This window comes from Vipera berus, assembly GCF_964194415.1.
Source record: "Vipera berus genome assembly, chromosome: 1".
Lineage (NCBI taxonomy): Eukaryota > Metazoa > Chordata > Lepidosauria > Squamata > Viperidae > Vipera > Vipera berus.
The window spans coordinates 102,483,238-102,503,791 of record NC_138202.1 but is presented as its reverse complement, the minus strand read 5'-3'; the positions used below and the strand labels follow the sequence as shown (position 1 = coordinate 102,503,791).

Here is a 20,554-nt window from a genome sequence, read left to right as displayed (position 1 = left end):
CACACAGCTGGATTTATGACTAAGGGGGACTAGAACTAAGGGGGACAAAGGAGAGGGAGTCAAGCTATTCTCCAAAGCACCTGAAGGCAGGAAACAAAAGCAATGGATGGAAACTAATCAAGAGAGAAGCAACCTAGAACTAAGGAGAAATTTCCTGACAGAACAATTAATCAGTGGAACAACCTGCCTCCAGAAGCTGTGAATGCTCCAACACTGGAAGTTTTTAAGAAGAGACTGGAGAACCATTTTTCTGAAATGGTATAAGCATTTCCTGCCTGAATAGGAGGTTGGACTAGAAGATCTCCAAAGTCCCTTCCAACTCTATTATTATTGTTAACTCATAGTATTCCACTTTCTAGCTTTATGCCCTAACTACTATATCAGATTGCCTCTCCTATCTTGTTTATATACAGGTTATTGTATCTGCATACTATTAGTGGTGTATTAGGTATCAAGACTTCACCTAATTCTGCATCTCACAAATTTTTCTAGGAAACATAAGGTGATTTGAAACCAGCACTGATCACCTGGTTCCCTTGTAATTTTGGGTTGTGCTGAGAGGAGAATATTATGAGCCATCAAGTATTACTCCCCTTAAAAAGAAAAAGAAAAAAACTAATCGTTAATTTCCTATTAATAAAACAGTTTGGATGCAATTAAGAATACAATTCAGAAACAGCAACAGCCACATCCAGGTACAAATAGATATTTTATAAAAAAGTGAAAGTGAAACTGACTCAACATAAAATAGACCAGGGTAACTGATTTTATGAGAATATGGTAATGTTTTTTTAAGCTTGTTCTATCAAGTTCATTCAATAATATTTCTGATATGTTGGATACCATGTAAAGTGACTAAAATTGAGTTTAGAACATTTATACAAAACCATCTTTTAATTTTTTATCAAGATTACATACAGAGTGAAAGTCAATATTTTTAATGAGCATCTAGCATTAGCCTAAGTCTGTAAATATAAAATCTTTAAAAAATCTAACATTTTTAAACATGTATCCTGAGAAAGAGTGGAACATATTTACAACTTTGATTAAAAGAATAAAATCCTGTAATTATTAAAATAGTTAAATAGCTTGTATATTCTATTACAGAATAATGAGAAAAAAAGGCAACGGGTATATTTAGCAAATTAGCCTGAATACTCATTGGAAACCTGTACATTTTTAGAAAAATAAAATGGCAGGCTATTTACCACAGTAAAAACGAAAGCATCAAACAGATGCAGAAGAAATTCAGTTTTAACCATAAGGACCAGGCAGTCATCTAATGGTTAAATCAATCCAATAACTTCATTAATCAAACTCTTGCAAATTAAATTGATTGGAACTGCTTATTGACAGGCACAGTGATTTTAAGGTTTGCATTAAAAACAAAATATCAATTCTAAAACATTACAGGTCTTTTTGTCTTGAGAGCTTCTATACAATCTTGTAACTTGGGTATTTCAGATTGATTTTTCTCCAAACTGTTAATTCCATTTTGATAATAAAAAGTTACTTTTAGGAAGGCAGCAAAACAAAATACTTGAAGACCAAGCTGGACATAAAATCTTCTCATCATGGAATGCAGTACTGTGTTCCATAAGTCTATGAATAAAGTCTTTTTTTTAATTTCCATATGGCCAAAGTGCTTAGAAATGTGATAATGCTGAAGAAATAAATGTCCTTTCACATTATTCACTATACTATTTTTCATACTTCTTTCAAGTCTGTCATTTTATAGCCAGCATTTTGGATAAAAGTATATTCTTGGAGCAGTCTAGGGCGCTCTTACAAAGTCTTTCAAAAGTATTTCTTCTTGTTCTTAATGTCGTTCATCTTCTTCATCTGCTTCCTCAATAACCTGAATCTCATCGGTCTGACATAAGGAGGTATTTCCTGAATGTTTGTTTTCTTCTGGTTTACATAGTTCCTCTTCTTCAATTATTTTCTTCCACAGTTTATGGTTTTCATTCAAATGGTATATTAGTTGACTAAATATGCGCTGCCCATTTTTTCTCCTTTGTAATTCTGCAAAAAAGAATAATAATTTCCAAACTCACTTCAAATAAATAACACTTATTTAGAAAGTGAACCATATGTTCAATTTATGTCCTGTTTAAAGGAAAGAAAGGGGTAGAGGAGAAAAAAAGAGGCCTGTTATCATTTGGGAGTTATGGAAGAAAATATTCAGAAAAAAAGTAAGCTTCCTAGATAATGCATAATGGTGGACATTCTATTGCAATATCTTCTTTTACAGAACTCCAGGCAGTCCTTGACTTACAACAGTGCATTTAGGGACTGTGCAAAGTTACAAAAGTACTGAAAAAGTGACTTATTACCATTTTTCACACTTACGACCATTGCAGCATCTCCATGGTCACGTGATCAAAATTCAGATGCTTGGCAACTTCGTATTTATGATGGCTGCAGTGTCCTGGATCATGTGACCACCTTTTGCAACGATCCGACAAGCAAAGTCAATGGGGAAGCCATGTTCACTTAACAACCGTGTCACTAACTTAACAACTGCAGTGCCTCATTTAACAATTGAGGCAAGAAAGGTTGTAAAATGGGGCAAAATTCACTTAACAAATGTCTCACGTAGTAACCAAAATTTTGGGCTCAATTATGTTAGTAAGTTGAGGACTACAGTACCTGTAACTGAAATCAAATTGTTCAAAACTGCATTTACTCTCTTACTTGTTCCTAAATCTTCCATTTCCTCTTCACTACTATCCTCGTCCGCATCGCAATCTTCAGGGCTTTCCCTCTCATCTTTTTCAACCCACTGGCCTGGAAGCAAGCCGGCTGCATCGTAAGAATTGCAGAGAGGACCAACAATGTCGGTAATAAAAGATTCTTGTAATTTGGCAAGTTGAGGAGAATGTCGATTCATAAAAGGGCTAATAGGTAGCCCCAGGTTTGCTTCTTCATCTCCCTGGAAATTTATACATACAAAATATTTAAAACAGATTGGACAGAAAACTAGAAGAAAAAAACGGGGACTTCTTCCCATAATCTTATCTAGTGTTACAAAGAGCAAAAATAACTAGATCTTTGCTTTTAAAATTACATAACACTTAGACACTTTCTAAATTGATGACATAGGATATAAAAGATTTATGATCAACATATCTTCCCATAAATAACAGTCTAATGTAGGAATATGCAACCTGCAGGTTTTGTATTACCTACATTCCGGCTTTTGGCATAATTTTAGATCCCTCTGTAAACGAATACACTTAAATATTTTAAGATTCAATTTTATGCATATAACATATATGTTCTGCTTAGAGAAAGTTTACCTGTTCATAAAATTCATTAATAATTCCCTCTGTCCATTTCAGGTGTAGATCTGTGACTTTGGCTGGACCATTGATATCTGCAAGCTTGATGCATATCTGACATATTAACAGTCGATCGCTTTCATTGCTCCATTCAATACCATGCCCATTCATGTTTACCTATTTAGAAGGGAGACAAAGGCATAAACTAAATGTTTTCTTCAATCCTTTCATACTTCTACAAAGCACAGTTTAATTTGTTGATATATTCTGCAGTATTCATGTGTAATTTGAACTAATTCCTAGATATCTGGCTTACTTCGAAGGAATTGAACTAACTCCTGTCTGTCTTCTGTCTATCTGTCTATCCATATCCATATCCATATCCATATCCATATCCATATCCATATCCATATCCATATCCAATATCCAATATCTATCTATCTATCTATCTATCTATCTATCTATCTATCTATCTATCTATCTATCTATCTATCTATCTATCTATCTATCTATCTATCTATCTATCATCTATCTATCATCTGGTATTTTTAAAGAATTCTGATGTTGATATATACCTCTTTGCTTCTGCCTAGCAATTTGCACTAAATACTTGCAGAAAAAAACCACTGAATTCAGCAAATAATTAAAATCCACAATGCACTGAAATTTATTAATGTTCACTTAACTGTATGTGTGTATGTGTATACACACACACACACACACACACACACACACACACACACACATATATATATGGAAGATCATATAGGAGCCGTGGCCAGGGGGGCTTTTGCCCAGGTTCGCCTGGTGCGCCAGTTACAACTTTGTTATCTGGACCGAGATGCCGTACGCACAGTCACCCATGCGCTCGTGACCTCCCGGCTAGACTACTGCAATGCTCTCTACATGGGGCTGCCCCTGAGGACCACTCGGAGGCTTCAGCTGGTGCAGAATGCAGCCGCGCGAGTTGTGATGGGAGTCTCCCAATACTCCCATGTAACACCTCTTCTCCGCGAGCTGCATTGGCTTCCAGTTGCCCTCCATCACCAAGGTGCTGGTGATGACCTATAAAGCCCTAAATGGCATGGGCCCGGATTATCTAAGGGAGCACCTGCTGCCAGCGTCAATTTCCCATCGTCCTGTGCACTCCCACAGGGAGGGCCTCCTCAGGGTACCACCGGTCAAGGATTGCGATCCCCAGGGGGATCCCCAGGGGGAGGGCATTCTCTGTGGGGGCACCTGCCCTATGGAATCAACTGCCAACAGAACTCCTGACTGCCCCCGACCTTTGTTCATTTCGCCAGGACCTAAAAACCTTGCTCTTTGAGCTATCTGGTCTGGACTGAGGGGTTTAATGTTTTTAAATTGTGATTTTAATTTTTGCGGCTAGACTTAATTTAATTTTAATTTTATATTGTATTGTTTTTAAATTTTGCCTTGTAAACCGCCCTGAGTCCTTTGGGAGTAGGGCAGTATATAAACCAAATAAATAAATAAATAAATAAATAAATAAATAAATAAATAAATAAATAAATAAATAAATAAACACACACACACACACATTGGCTTTAGGAGTAGGCAATCTTGGTTCTTTTTTATGACTCTTGGACTTCAACTCCCAGAAATCCTGAGCTAGCCATGCTGAGGGGAAAGAGAGAAGTTTCCAAGCTGAGCCATGCTGGCTCAGGAATTCTGGGAGTTGAAGTCCTTGAGTCATAAAAGAGCCAAGGTTGCCTACCCTGCACTAGAAGAGGACATTAAAATTATTTACAAGGTTACTTCTTTAGGAACTAAACTTTTAGAATCTAAAACAGCTAATTCAAAAAAGCCAACAGGAAAGAACCTCACATTTTTCATCTGTTTCTGTCTTTTGGAAGGTAAAATTAGATAACAAAATAATCTATTTCCTTTGTTAACATCTCTGCAATGAAATCAATAAAGGTAACAGGAAAGTAATGAGAAACATTTTTTCTCAATGTAATATGTCTAATTTAGCTGATGCTAGAAAAAAATAGTATCTTTTGTAAATACTCTTGAAAACTATTTTGAATCTATAGCCATCTATTACAACTAAACCACTTTAAATTAAACAATTCTTAAGAATGAAATATTCTTAATTTGGACTTTACTTTTACTGTTTGGACTGTTGTGTGTTTTGAAAAATAGATTATTTAGAATCTAGTTATGTTGTACTTCAGTCTTTAAATAATTAACCTAGTATATACATAACAATATATGATGTTTTCCATGGTGAGCTTAACATCAATAACAACATTTATCAAAAAGGCTAAAATAATTTCTGGTGGTATTATCTGTACATTAACATTTTGTTTAGTCAGAATCTTTCACTTTTCACATTCTGGACAAGCAGTGGTCATGTATCCTAGCAAAAGATGTTACATATGTACATAAGCGTAGTCAGTAGCATATGCCTTTTGAAAAATATCAAACATGCAAAGAAACAAAAATAAGCCCAAAATATCTGTATTACATCCAGAAATGCCAACTTTGCAACCAATATTTCCCATCCATAACTATGGCACCCTAAGGATACCTGCATATATGCAAATGCTTCTCTGGGATCAGTAACGCAGCAGGGATTGCTTTTTCCTTCCAGTAACAGATTGCTGGGAAATACCAAATATGGCATTGAGAATTCCAATGTTTGTTACAATTTTTTCTGGATGTGGCTGGAAAGAGGCCTAGAAATGCCAGCACAAATACATCATACTTGCTGAACGTGCACATGCAACTATTTACAATCTTCAATTATATGTGTTATATCTAAAATGAGATGGGCTGTCTCAACTGCAACTTGCAAACCATTCTGTTTTGTGGCAAAACAATCCAGGACAAGCTGATCAACAGAGCTTAGAGAGGACTCATTAACACAATTTTTGGGAAGGAAAGAAAGAGTGCCGATGCCGGAGGTCATCAGCTGTTTGGTGCCAGAGACCACTGCCATGAGGAACACAGCTCTGGGTTGGGGTTCGGAGCAGCTCCGGGTGTGGCAACTGTGGGGAGGAGAATCCCCACAGCATGTGGCTCCGAGCCGCAGGGGTGGGGGTGAAAAGGACGGGTGGTGACGCCGTAGCAAGACACCGGCATTGCTCCCACTGACAGCACCTCTGAATTCCGGCACCTTTTTTTTTTTTAGAAAAAAGCACTGATACACACACACACACACACACACACACACACACAGAGCTCAAAAAATAAAGGGAACAGAAAATAAGACATCCTACTATTAAATACAGTACATTGTGTTGTTTAAGTGTTCCCTTTATTATATAAACAACCACCCCTCAAGGAATCTTATGGAGGAGTCATAAATCTTAATTGATTTCCTGAATAACAGCAAAGAAAGGACCAGCTTGACCTCAAGAAACAAAAAATACACTTTTTCCAGGCATAAGAATACTCAGTATGACTACTTCGCTGGTCTGAATTGGGCAGGCGGGTCCTATCTGGAGGAGACACACACACACACCCCTAAATTGAGCTATTTGTTAAGTTGCAAAATCGTGTCTGTCCCATCATGATCCCATGGTCAATGTTACTCCAGGCCTTCCTGTCCTCTACCATCTTCTGGAGTCCGTTTAAGCTCACGCCTACTGCTTCAGTGACTCCATCCAGCCACCTCATTCTCTGTTGCCCCCTCTATTGCCCTCAATCTTTCCCGGCATTAGGTTCTTCTCCAGTGAGTCCTGCCTTCTCATTAGGTGGCCAAAGTATTGAGTTTTAACTTCAGGATCTGGCCTTCTAAAGAGCGGTCAGGGTTGATCTCTTCTAGGACTGACCGGTTTGAACGCCTTGCAGTCCAAGGGACTCGCAGGAGTCTTCTCCAGCACCATAATTCAAAGGACTCAATTCTTTGGCACTCAGCCTTTCTTATGGTCCAACTTTCACAGCCATACATTGCAACTGGAAAAACCATGGCCTTGACTATACACAGTTTTGTTGGCAGGGTGATGTCTCTGCTTTTTAGTATGCTGTCTAGATTTGCCATGGCTTTCCTCCCCAGGAGCAAGCGTCTTTTAATTTCTTGGCTGCAGTCCCCATCTGTAGTGATCTTGGAGCCCAGGAAAATAAAGCCTGTCACTAAAACTGAGCTATTAAGGAAATTTTAAGTAATATCTGCATACTGAAATGGGCCCAGAACTCAAAGCGACAATGTAGTCTCCACAGTACTGGTATCACTCTGAGATAATGGTTTCAATCAGTCTGGAAGTAAGGGACTATGTTTAAATTCATGCTGTATCTTTCAAGTAATGTTAAAAGAATAGTCCCAGGTAAAGCAAATTATAGTAGTCTAATTGGGAGATGAAAGGTCATAATTCATTATAGACTATAGCATCTCCTGACCTAGGAAAGGTTGTAATTGGTGCACTAGGCCAATGTGTCTTCTGGCCATGACCTATTCCTGCTGCTCTAGTAGAAGTCACCTATCTAGGAAAACCTGATGGAGGGCTACCTTGTCAAGAACTAAAGATGGAACTAACCAGTGGTGCAATTCAGCTGGTTCGCACTACTTTGCCAGAACCGGTAGCTAATTTTTTGTTGCCCAGGCCCAGAATGGACTTCCAGAAGTGCCATCCACCCAGAGAACCGGTTGTTCACATATTTGAATCTCACCACTGGAACTAACCTATTAGCAGAGGGCTTATGCAAAAACAGCACTTCCACCTTGCTACAATTCTTTCTGAATCTGTTCCTTCCCATCTAATCTTTCACATTTCCAGGCACTGGATCAAGACTTCCATCTCATGATGGAATGAATAAACTGAACACTTCATAATGTACACACATATAATTTCCAGATTCCACTCAGAGCAATTATGAAATCCACCATTTAAAAACAAATCCTATGGTACAATCAACTATACCCTGCTTCATCATACACTTTTAACAATAGGATTTGGATTAGGCATTTCTCAAACTGCAAAACTCACCCAGGAAATTAAAATAATAATAAAATAAACACACACATGAATTAGCACCATGAAAATCTACTACAAAACAGATCCTGCTAATAGTTCTCAGCTAAAACTTCTAAAAGGTATCATAATCACAATAAGAAACTGATCTCAGTGTTTTTTCCTACTATCACTCAGGTGGATCCTATTACAGAACTCACTGATATCATGCATAGACCAAAAATCTATATATCTCTACCTCTTCCAGTGTGATATATATTATTTGCTTACCACATTTTACATAGAATAAATTAGCCAGTCACTATAGTATATAAAAAAGAACAAATTGGCTCTCAGATAGGGCACTATATTAGTCTAGAATCTGGATTACTCCAAAACAAGTGGAGGTTATCACTGATACACCACTTAGCTCACAAATAACTAAACTGCCAATTCCTGTGAAGAGAATTTGTCTGAGCAAGAATCTGTTGAGAGGTTCAACATCTTTTGGATAATTAATTGAACTGAGGCCATAAAAATCTTAATCAAATCCCCGGTGCATAAATATCTGTCACGCCAAACAACTGCTTGGCCAATGGGTAATTATTAAGATTTTATTATCATTATCTGTAATTTCAGAATTTCATTTCCCCTGATATCACTGATGATCCTGTCTCTAGATTATAATTTATATGTCTGATTAAATGAATTAGAAAAGCAAAATCACAATAAACTTGAGCTTTTTCCTTTTCAGTTGGTTATCCTTGTTCTTTGTTTCTATTCTGAGAGATGAACACATTTGTAATCCACTACACTTGTTCAGTAACTATGAATTTGGCATGTCAAAGTGAATTGGTAAATACAGTAATAGCCAAGAAATTTAGGATATGGGCTAGAAAGAGTTGTTATAAACAACTTAAATACAAATTTCCCAGTCATACATGGGAAATTTGTATAGAATACAGGACTGTATGATTTGACTAGTTTCTCTCCTCAGCTAAAAGTAACTGCTCTTTCCAAGTGGAGAGTCTATCATTCCCCCAAATAACAATAATGTGAAATATGCAATCTATGACCTAGGGCATGGGTCCCCAACGCCCAATCCATGGATCGGTACTGGGCCGCGGCATGCCAACAACCAGTCCGCACCAACAAGCAAAGCCCCATCTGTGAGATGCCGGCAGCACACAAAACCACGCACTCTCTGGTCCGTGGAAAAACCTTTCTCCGCGGAACTGGTCCCTGGTGCCCAAAAGGTTGGGGACCTCTGACCTAGGACATATAAAAATGCATCATTCAATAATATGTAGAGGGAGATGATGTAGCATCACAGTCTTAAGTGAACCCAAAGTTTGCTGGTTATAGAAGGAGATAGAAATTTCTGAAAAGAGATAGAACAACCTAATTTGACCCTTTTACAGCAAGTCTATTAAAAGCTACCTGCACCATTCTAGGAAGTACCAATGGACTGAGAAGATCACCACAGAGGAATTGCTGTGACATCTATCCTGACCCTCCTTGCAGTGATTACCCAAATAGGTGAGGTTTGTTCTACCCCACAGTAGTACTACTTTTCTTCCTGATTTTATATTATTTTGTGTGCAAGGGATTCTTAATGCAACATACAGGAACAAATAAAATATGTGACAGCTTGGTAAGGAATTACTTTTCCAACCTAATCTAATGTAACACATTAAAAATCCATTCAAAGCGTATTTATACATGGCTAAAATGTGAATGTTATTGGTCTTTATGCAGATTAAGTATAAGATTTATGTGTGTAACAATTTTGTTATATTTGGGTTTGATTAATTTAAATGTGTCCTGTATTTTTCATTTATTTATAAACCTTTTATGTGTTGTAAAGAACATAAATAAGTAAATATTTAAATAAACTGTATACAATACAGCTTAAACCATATAACATACATGCGTATTGTATATTTCTATACATTTCTGTAAATATAATGAATAATGATATTAAGTAGAACAACAAACCTTAGCATTAAATTCAGCAAGAAAATCAAAATGTTTCTTGAGATCTGTCGCAAGGATTGCTTCAATCACTAAGAATCGAAATCGTTTGAACTGCACATGGTCAAGATTAGACAGAAAATTGTATTCCGGTAGAGATAAGAAGAGACTCCATGCAGAGGCTGCATGATGATTTTCTAAAACTGATCTATCATTGTACAACACAGCCTGAAAAATAATTAGTACAAATATTTTAAAGAGTTAAATTTCACAAAACTGTAAATAGCCAATTCATGTTATCATTGAGAAATTGAATACCATGGTTACTTCTTTACGGGAAGTATTATGCTAATGCTAAGCAATTAAATAGATCATCGGCATCCTTCCGTCTCGAGAGATTATGGTATCGTGCTCTGGAAAGAGGTCCTAAAGCAGCATCTGGTGTGGCTAAAAAGGCCAATTCGAGAGTGGCAGTCCCTTCCACACTGAGGGCAGGTACAATCTGTCCCCTGTCCAGCCCCCAGATTTTGCTGGTTCTGGGACTGCCTCTTTGCCTCAGCCTGCTGCACAAGTGTCTCTTTGAATTGGAGAAGGCCATGCTGCGTCTTTAACCTCCAAGCTGAGTGATCAGAGGTCTGTTAATCTCACAGGGTGCGTGGGGTTTAGAGTAAAAGCTGACAAGCAGATCGATAACTCTGCACCATGAAACAAACATAAGAAATTAAATATAAATCTCTAAATAAAAACACCACTTGAGTTGGATCCAGCAAGCATAGACTCTTAAGGAAGAACCATGTTCAAATAAACCACAGAAGCATCTACTCAGTCATTCTTCTCCACTTTGTTGAAAAGAGAGGGGAAATTTGAAGCAGGGCGCGAGAAGCTTAAAGTTAAATCTTCAAAGCACAGGTTTTTGATGAAAAAGAGAAGAGCTAAACAATATTATAGAGTGAAAAAGGGCTAAAAGAACTACAGTCCTCTTCTGTGATCTGGCTATCTTAGTATCTGATTCACAGTGAATATGGGTGTGTCAGTTGTGCACCATCGCGTGTGTAACTATATTGTGGAGACAGGGCAATCAGTAATAATTATACCTGTTTCACCAAGCAACTTTGATGCTTTGATGGATTAATGGGTCAAATGGCACGTTGAAGGGTATAAGAAATGTCACTGCTCATGCTGATGCACAGGTTGCTTTGTAGGCTGAATGTCCCAATATGGTATCATCATGAATGTGGATATAAAGGATTAAATTTGGGTAAAAGAACCAACATTTGTGATAAAATTTGGAATACTCTTCCCTCAGATCTGCCTGATCCCTTACCTTCCTAGCCTTCCAATAAGCCTTGAAGATCTGATTTTTCTCAAAAGCTCTGAGCTGGATAGAGCCCAGTAAAGTTTTTTGTGGATGTGTGAGGTGTGGGTTTCCTTTGGGACACCAGGAGTTTTTATGCTTTTTTTTACTGTTTTTATTGATTGATTGATTTAAGGACATTTATATAGCTACCCAACTCACTATCAGCAACTGTTGTCAAGTTGCATAAAATGGATGAGTATATAAATTTTTGAAATAAATACCTAAAGTCATCAAATTACATCAGGATTTGAAAACTTCAATGACAATGAACTTGATACATGAAGCAGGACAAATTTCATTTCAATTGCTCCTGGGCTTCCAAGAAATTATCTGAAATTGGAAAAATTTAATGGACTCCTGATGTTCAGATTATTTCCTTCTGAGATTGATGCAATAAAGCCTATTCTGCCCTTGTATGGACAAAGGACCAATTTGGATGGCTCCAAAGACTCATAGTTTTCAAAAGATTCTTGAATACAAGAATTGTTGAGGCTCTGGTCTTACATTAGAATGAGATGAAACGTGCCTTTCCTAACCTCTTAGAATCAACATTAAACCCTGATTGTCAGGGGAAACATTAGTGATACAGGCATTATGATGTTTAAAGCATACTCACCACAAAAGTGTATGTTTATACTTAGAAGTAAGCAGCATGCTGGCAACTTTGTGGATGATAACACATTAATCAACTTGATTTAACAACAAAAAGACCAGAAAGAGTTCCAGAATGATTTCATTAAATAAGGTGATGGTCAGCTAAATGATAAATTGTTTAGTTCAAGTGAATGTAGTGTGATGTACATTGTAGGGAGAGCATTAACCTCACATAAACTCTAATGGAAAATGAGTTGCCTATAACTAGCCAGTTCATGGAATTATTATTATGTCACCAGAATGTGCAGAAGCTATGAAAAATGCAAATTTCATCATAGGAATCATTAGGAAACAGATTGAAAACAAAACAATTGACAATGCAGTGCTCTTACAAAAATGGGCATCTATCTACAGTATCTCTGAAATATTGTGTACATGTTTGGTTGCCATGTCTGGAATTAAAATGCTTAATAAATTCAAATACCTTTCCTCCAAAAAAGCTAGATTATCTAGGGCTGCTGAACTTGGAAAAATGATTGAGGGAGGGCATATAAAATCACTCATAGCATGGAGAAAGTGGGTAGGAAGAAATTTTCCTATTTTCTCAAAATTGTAGGACCAGGAACCATCCAATTAAACTGATGGGAAAGTGATTTAGAACCACCACTATAGCAGCAGCAAGAAAAACCCTTCACGCTGCATATAATTAATTTCTGAAATTCATTATCCCAAAATGCATTATCCCATTTTGTAAACTAGATTACCAGACCCTTGTAGGCCTTGGTCTCATACTGCAACTGCTGAATGCCAGTAATGAATTTCTCTTTATCTACAATTTCATCAGGGATGAGAAGGCAAAGCTGGCTTGCATTACCAACACTTGGATAAATGTAGAGAGAGGTGTTTCCCCTCTCTGAATATGGCCATCTAAGGTTGGGTTCAACTGCAAGCCCATGGCAGGAGAGAAGAGAAGTGGCAACAATCATGCAGAAACTCTACAGAGACACTGTTCCACAAGTAAATGGGTGTGAGGTCTTGTTCCTCAGGGAAAAGTTGGGACTGCTGCTGTTGTACCATCTTTTTCTGCAGAGCACCATCTCTTCATGAGCTGCTTAACCTCATCACTGGGTTGGCAGTGTGACTTCCTACTGGTTTCTCCATTGACTTTGCTTGTGGGAAGCCAGAAGGAAAGATTCCAAAGGGTGATCACATAACTGTTGGACGCTGCAACTGTCGTAACTACAAGCTGTTTGCCAAGTGCCTAAATTGCAATCATGTGACTTTGGGAATGCAGCAATGGCCACAACTTCAAAGTCCGGTCATAAATCTCTCTTATTCAGCACCATCATAACTTTGAACAGGCACTGGATATACTGCTATGTCAATATAAAACTTAAAATATCAGAATTGCTGGAAATCTAATTTTATAATGCTAACATTTAATAGTTAGCATATATGATATTTCACATTATACAAAAAACAATCCTACCTGTGGAGCATTTGTTGCTACCAGAAAAGCATTTGTCCGACCAGGATGATCATAATCATGCATGGCTGCTGCTACATATAAAGCCATTAATTCTAAGGCTGGAATATTTGATGCTAAATATCCATAGTTTTCATCTACAACAGGACAGCTTTTGGAGGAAAGATAGGCAAGGTGGTCCATTGAAATATCATTTTCTATATCCAAAATAATAAGCATAAAAATAACATTTTAAGAATATTCAGAATTTGTATAAGCATTTTCAACATATCTAGCAATCTATAGATCTCACTGTGCTGCATCCAGTTAAATTGAAATTATTTAAAAGAAACAGACCAAATAAGAGAGGAGGTGGAGTTGTTCTCTCTCTATAAGAAATAAGTACATCTCTACAGAAATAGAGCCGAACAATGATGAAAACTGTCTTGAATGCAGTTGGGTCAATATAAAAGGGGGGTGGGAATGACATTGCCATAGCTGTATACTATAGGCCATCCAACCAAACAGAGGAAATAGATGAAGTTTTTGCTAATCAGTTAACTAAGGTATGTAGGAAGCACATCACAATAGTAATGGGAGACTCTAACTACCCTGACATCAACTGGGAGACAAACTCTGCACCAAGTGGAAGATCAAACAGGTTCCTGACAACCTAGCAGACAACTCTGTCTCCCAAAAAGTAGGAAATGGAACTAGGGGATAAGCCATATTGGACTTAATTCTCACTAACAGAGATAAAATGATAGAAAGTGTTGAACTAACAGGAACCTTGAGGGGGGTGACCTTGCAATATTGAAATTCAACATTATTGAAACACAAGCAATAGAACATAGTTAAACTAGACTCTTAACTTTAAGAGAACTAATTTCAATAAACTTAGAGAGAACTTGGGAAGGATTCCATGGAAGAGAATCCTCAAGGGGAAAACAACTCAAGAAGCTTGGGAAATTTTAAAAAGTGAGATTATAAAAGCCCAGTCTAGCACAATACCAACAAAGAAGAAAAATAACAGCTCTCAAAAGAAACCAGCATGGCTTCATAAAGAACTCTCTGATAAATTAAAAGACAAAAAGGACAAGTATAAAAAGTGGAAAGAGGGGCACATAACTAAGGCAGAATATCACCAAATAGCTCGAACCTGCAAAGATGAACTAAAGAAAACTAAGGCTCAAAATGAACTAAGGCTTGTGATAAAAGTCAAAAATAACAAAAAAAGAGCTTCTTTCAACATGTAAAAACTAAGAAAAAAGTCAAGGAAACAATTGGGAGAAGGTGACAAGCAACAGGGAGAAAGCAGAACTACTGAATTTGTTTTTTGAATCCGTCTTTACACTAAGGGAAAAAACAGTCCAACCTGTCAAAAATAGTACCGTAAAAAACAGATTAGAAACACAAGTTAAAATAGGCAAGAAAATGGTAAGTGAGCACCTGTCCACCCTACACGAGTTCAAATCACCAGGACCAGATGGATTATACCCCAAAGTTCTGAAGGAACTGGCAGACATGATTTAAGAACCACTGAACTATATCTCCCAAAGACCCTGCAGCACGGGTGTCAAACTCGCGATGTTACGTGATGTATCACAATGTATCACGACTTTTTTTCCCATTGCTGGCAATGGGGTGGGCGTGATTTTGGTGTGATGCATCTGGACCATGGGCCAGAAAACTACCAGAGGACTGGAAAAGAGATGATGTATTTTCCACCTTTAAAAAAGGAAAGAAAAATAGATCCAGGAAACTACAGACCTATTAGCCTGACTTCAAAACCTGGGAAGATTCTGGAAAAGTAAATCAAGCAATGAATCAGTGAACACCTAGAAGCAAACAAAGTCATAACCAAAAGCCAACATGGGTTTGTCAAAAACAGATCATGCCAGACAAATCTTATTGCATTCTTTGACAAGGTGATAAATTTAGTCGACCAGAGGAATGCTGTGGATATAATTTACTTGGACTTCAGTAAGGCATTTGATAAAAAGTGGGTTAAACTGTATCACCAGCAGATGGATTCATAACTGGCTAACCAACCGCACTCAAAGTATAGTCCTCAATGGAACTGCATCTACATGGGGGGAAGTATGCAGTAAGGTACCCCAAGGCGCTGTTTTAGGCCCAGTACTTTTAACATTTTCATCAATGATTTGGATAAGGGGGTAGATGGGGAACTTATCAAATTTGCAGATGACACCAAGGTGGCAGGAATAGACAACACTCCAGAAGATAGGCTTAAGATACAGAAGGATCTTGACAGACTTGAACATTGGGTGCTATCTAACAAAATGAAATTCAGTGGTAAAAAAAGTAAGGTTCTACATTTAGGCAAGAAAAACCAAATGTACAGGTATAGTATAGGGGGTACCTTGCTCAATAGTAGTAACTGTGAGAGGGATCTCGGAGTCCTAGTGGACAATCACTTAAATATGAGCCAGCAGTATGCTGCAGCTGCCAAAAAAGCCAACACAGTGCTAGGCTGCATTAACAGAGGGATAGAATCAAGATCACATGAAGTGTTAACACCACTTTATAATGCCTTGGTAAGACCACACTTGGAATACTGCAACGTTTTGGTCACCACGATATAAAAAAGATGTTGAGACTCTAGAAAGTGTGCATAGAAGAGTAACAAAGATGATTAGGGGACTGGAGGCTAAAACATATAAGGAGCGATTGCTGGAATTGGGTATGTCTAGTTTAATGAAAAGAAAAACTAGGGGTGACATGATAGCAGTTGCCACAAAGAAGAGGGAGTCAAGCTATTCTCCCAAGCACCTGAAGGCAGGACAAGAAGTATGGAAACTAATCAAGGAGAGAAGCAACCTAGAACTAAGAAGAAATTTCCTGACATTTAGAAGAATTAATCAGTGGAACAACTTGCCTCCAGAAGTTGTGAATGCTCCAACACTGGAAACTTTAAAGAAGATATTGGACAACCATTCATCTGAAATGCTATAGGATTTCCTGCCTAAGCAGAGGGTTGGACTAGAAGACCTCCAATGTTCCGTCCAACTCTGTTATTCTATTCTATTCTATTCTATTCTATTCTATTCTGTTCTGTTCTGTTCTGTTCTGTTCTGTTCTGTTCTGTTCTGTTCTATTCTATTCTAAATATTCCCTCAGTCAGGACTCAATCAAAGTACAGCTTTTGATTCTGCAGAGCTTTTCTTAAAGGTCCTCTAAATTACACCAACATCTGAGCTAGTGAGACAAACTTTCCACCACAAGTGGGGGAAGGCACAAGTGATATAAATTAAAAATATATACCTTAGCATCACAGTTCACTTTACATAATATTAAACAATTCATTCAATTCATGTGATGCTAAAAATAACAGAAAGTACTAAGGAGGTATACGGTATATTAATTGAAACAGGATGTTGAATACTGTTTCATTTTTCCAGTGGAATAATTTTAAAAAGCTCTAATTAAATTAAATACTTCAAGTATTTTTAGTCTGAGGCATTTACTTTAATAATTAAATAAAGAAATATTACTCTAATGTATTTTAGTTGCTAAAAACATGCTGACCAATCATGCTGACCACTGCAGTAAAATATAGGCCTTATTCAGGAAAAGGGTTCCAAATGAAAACAGTTTCCTTGGCTAAGAAGTGAAGACTGTCAGCAAATATTTAATCAGTTTCCTAAAATCTGATTGTTTATAAATGCCACTGAATTTAGTTTCAAGCATGCAATCTTCAGTCAAGTGTACATTTACTTCAGGTGTATTCATTACAGCCTCCTTGTGGAATTACACCACAGACTTACCCCTGGTGGTTCCTCCTCCAAAGTCACTGTCTATTTGCTGAAATCCAGGAATCGGTCTTGTGGTAAGATACCATACGGCATGAAGAACATCTGTTGCATGTATTCGATTGTGATCTAAAATAATACAGTTTTTGTTAAATGTAACCTTGCCATTATATATGAAGACTCAATAACCCAAGGAAACACAAGACAGAGGCAAAGATAGAATTCTAATTCAAGAAAAAGGGCCTCATAGACCATAGCTGCATTCCCCCCCTCACATTAAACAATTTGCATGCCAGTTCTTCATCAGTTAATAGACCAGCAGAATTTCAAATCCACAGCTTAATCTCATGGGGTTTCAATGAGATTTTTCACTAGGCTCAATGTGTCAATGAAGATTTTCAGTCATCCAGTAGAATTGACTGGAAGTTACGGCAATTGGATTTCTCTTTATTATTTTTTGAAATGTTTCACTGTTTATCAGTCTGAAGAAGCAACCTGGATAAGCAGCAAAACATTTCAAACCAAAAAGAAAACAAGTCTAGCTGCCACAGGCTCATCGAGAATTTAATTCATATCTCTCCTTAATATTTTTTTAGATTAGCAAAGACTTACACACATTTGGTTTTATCTACTTTTCTTATTATTACTTTATAAAATCTAATGTTATCACATAATTAGTAAGACTGAGAAATAATAAAAGAAACAGAAATAAAACTCTATTAAATTACAGTAATAGTTCCTTACAAATATACTCGAATATAATAAAACTCAACAGAAGTCTCAGATTAATAAATTAGCCTAATTTTGTCAACCATTACTCACAAGGAATGTCTCGATAACCGTTTTCGAGTGCTTGAAAGTAGTTCATGAAATGCTGAATTGGAATTTTGAAAATCTCGAATAAACCAGTGTCTTGAAACAATGTAAATGCAACCTAAACACACAATAGACACATATTAAAACACTGTGAAAAACATTTCAATTTTTTTAGATCCTTTGAGATTGAATGTTTGCCTTCCCCCGTGTCTCTTTCTGGCAACCCTCTGCCCTACCAAGGATTGATAACCAAGAACTCCTCAGCCTGAACACTATGGAATGCGAAGGGGGTAGAAAGGGGGCTTAACAGAGGTGAGGAATCCACCTTATATAAATTGTAGCACTGAAATTATTAATGGGTTTTGTCAAAACCCAATTAATATTTAATGCTAATATAATATAAATTTTCTAAATCCAGCTTTACCCAACCCTTGAGATTTTCTTCCCACCTGCTAAATCAGTACAGGTGTCACATCTATATATGTATATACATGTATACATACAAAAAGAACGAATGAGATGTATCTCAGATGATTAATTAACTTAATTAATTTACAAAAACAACTGATCCATAAGTGCATATATTAACTATTCTCTCTACTATAGAAACATACAAATGCACATACAACACATACAGCAGAAACAGCGGAAAGATTTATAAGACCAGTTTACCCTATGCCAATAACAGTTTTCAACAACTTCTTTCATTCTTATCTATACTCACTTTCTCCCCATTCACATGGAGCTATTTGAGGAAAAACATGGTTCAATCTGGAAAACAAGTATGTTTGTTTGCAAATGTGCTACTTATTTATATCAAAGTTTGTATGTATTTATGCAGAGAGAACAGCTTTCAGAATGTTCATATGTGTATGGTTAGAATTATTCAGATAAAATATATGGAATTTCTACAGTAGCAACAAACCTGGCTAAGGATTGTTCTAGATTTATCTCCCATCTTTTGAACAAGATCAAATATTTGAAAATTCCAGCTGTTCATTTCCTCCATTAATGAATTATAGTTTTGTATTAACATCAGTTCTAATGAAGAATTCTCCTCAATCTGTAATAGAAAAAATAGTAAGACAAAATAAGAACAGAACCTGATAGCAAATCTCTTTTGTTAGCATATAATCAAGGTCTGTGAATCAGAATTCAGCTAGATACTATTATGGTTATACCAGAGTAAAGGGACATTTGTATGCTTTTAGCTCTTAGTATAAATCACTGCAAATAAATAAGCAGTATCTTCCCAGATAATTTAGTTCAAAAATATGTTCTGTCTTCACAACATATGTTGTCTTCATAACAATCTGAGGTATTTTCTTCTCCCAATTTAAAATATGTATGTATGTATATATGCATGCATGCATGCATGTATGTATGTACTGTACATTTCAAACTGGGCTTTGCTGAAGTAGCTGATATAGTTATAAGTGGAGCTCTTTGGTTAATAGCACTTATAATTCATATTTGGAGTCAATAGGTAAAGGTAAAGGTTCCCCCACACATGCGTGCTACTCTAGGGGCCAGTGCTCATCTCCGTTTCAAAGCCGAAGAGCCAGTGCTTGTCCGAGGACGTCTCCGTGGTTATGTGGCCGGCATGACTAGACGCCAAAGGCGCACAGAACATTGTTACCTTCCCACCGTAGTGGTCACTATTTTTCTACTTGCATTTTTACATGCTTTCGAACTGCTAGGTTGGCAGAAGCTGGGATGAGTAACAGGTGCTCACTCTGCTACGCGGCACTCGGGATTTGACCCGCCAAACTGCTGACCTTCTGATCAACAAGCTCAGCGTCCTAACCCACTGAGCCACCGTGTCCCTTAATTGGAGTCAATAAAGATCTGTAAAGAACCAACACCAGCACAAACCATCTAAGATGCTCAAGAGAGCCAGAATGGTACTGCAATTATAATTAGGCAAAATAATTTGAACCTGTTATCATGACACAGAGAATTATATGTAAAATGTGTTTTTTTAAATACGTTTTGTATACATTTACTGCATCTTTTTTTATTCTGATATTTTGAAAACTTCAAGATCTATTCAAACAAAATCCAAAGAAAATAAAATTCAGTATAAATAATATTATAATAACAGTTTTGTAAATAGGTGAAGTACAGAAGTAGTTTTTACAATAAAATATCAAACATCTTATTAAAACCAGAGACCAAACTATCAAGGTATCAAGGTATTCCGGAAATAATATACTTGCATCAGATTGAAAATCCATTTGATTTTTTGTTTCTTCTATTTCATTCTGCAGTTCCTCTGCAAGATGGTTGGGGTCTTTTGAAACTTTGCTGTTTCCATCTTCACCTTAAACAAGTGCACATAATATTAGCAATTTACCGTATATACTTGAGTATAA

General features: G+C 36.9%; 1 protein-coding gene across 1 annotated transcript in view; it reads right to left on the bottom strand.

Annotated features, from left to right (window-relative positions):
- Positions 1–758: 758 nt before the first annotated feature.
- The window catches only part of PDE3B (phosphodiesterase 3B), a 63,399-nt gene continuing 43,603 nt past the window's right edge, over positions 759–20,554 (bottom strand). Inside the window, exons 8-16 of the mRNA XM_081329986.1 lie at positions 20,399–20,502; positions 19,105–19,242; positions 18,186–18,297; positions 17,379–17,492; positions 13,615–13,808; positions 10,199–10,402; positions 3,303–3,461; positions 2,698–2,935; positions 759–2,025 (exon numbers count right to left, since the gene is read on the bottom strand). Coding sequence (XP_081186112.1) covers positions 1,820–2,025; positions 2,698–2,935; positions 3,303–3,461; positions 10,199–10,402; positions 13,615–13,808; positions 17,379–17,492; positions 18,186–18,297; positions 19,105–19,242; positions 20,399–20,502 — 1,469 coding nt within the window. The 3' untranslated portion in view covers positions 759–1,819. The remainder of the gene's footprint in view (positions 2,026–2,697; positions 2,936–3,302; positions 3,462–10,198; positions 10,403–13,614; positions 13,809–17,378; positions 17,493–18,185; positions 18,298–19,104; positions 19,243–20,398; positions 20,503–20,554) is intronic.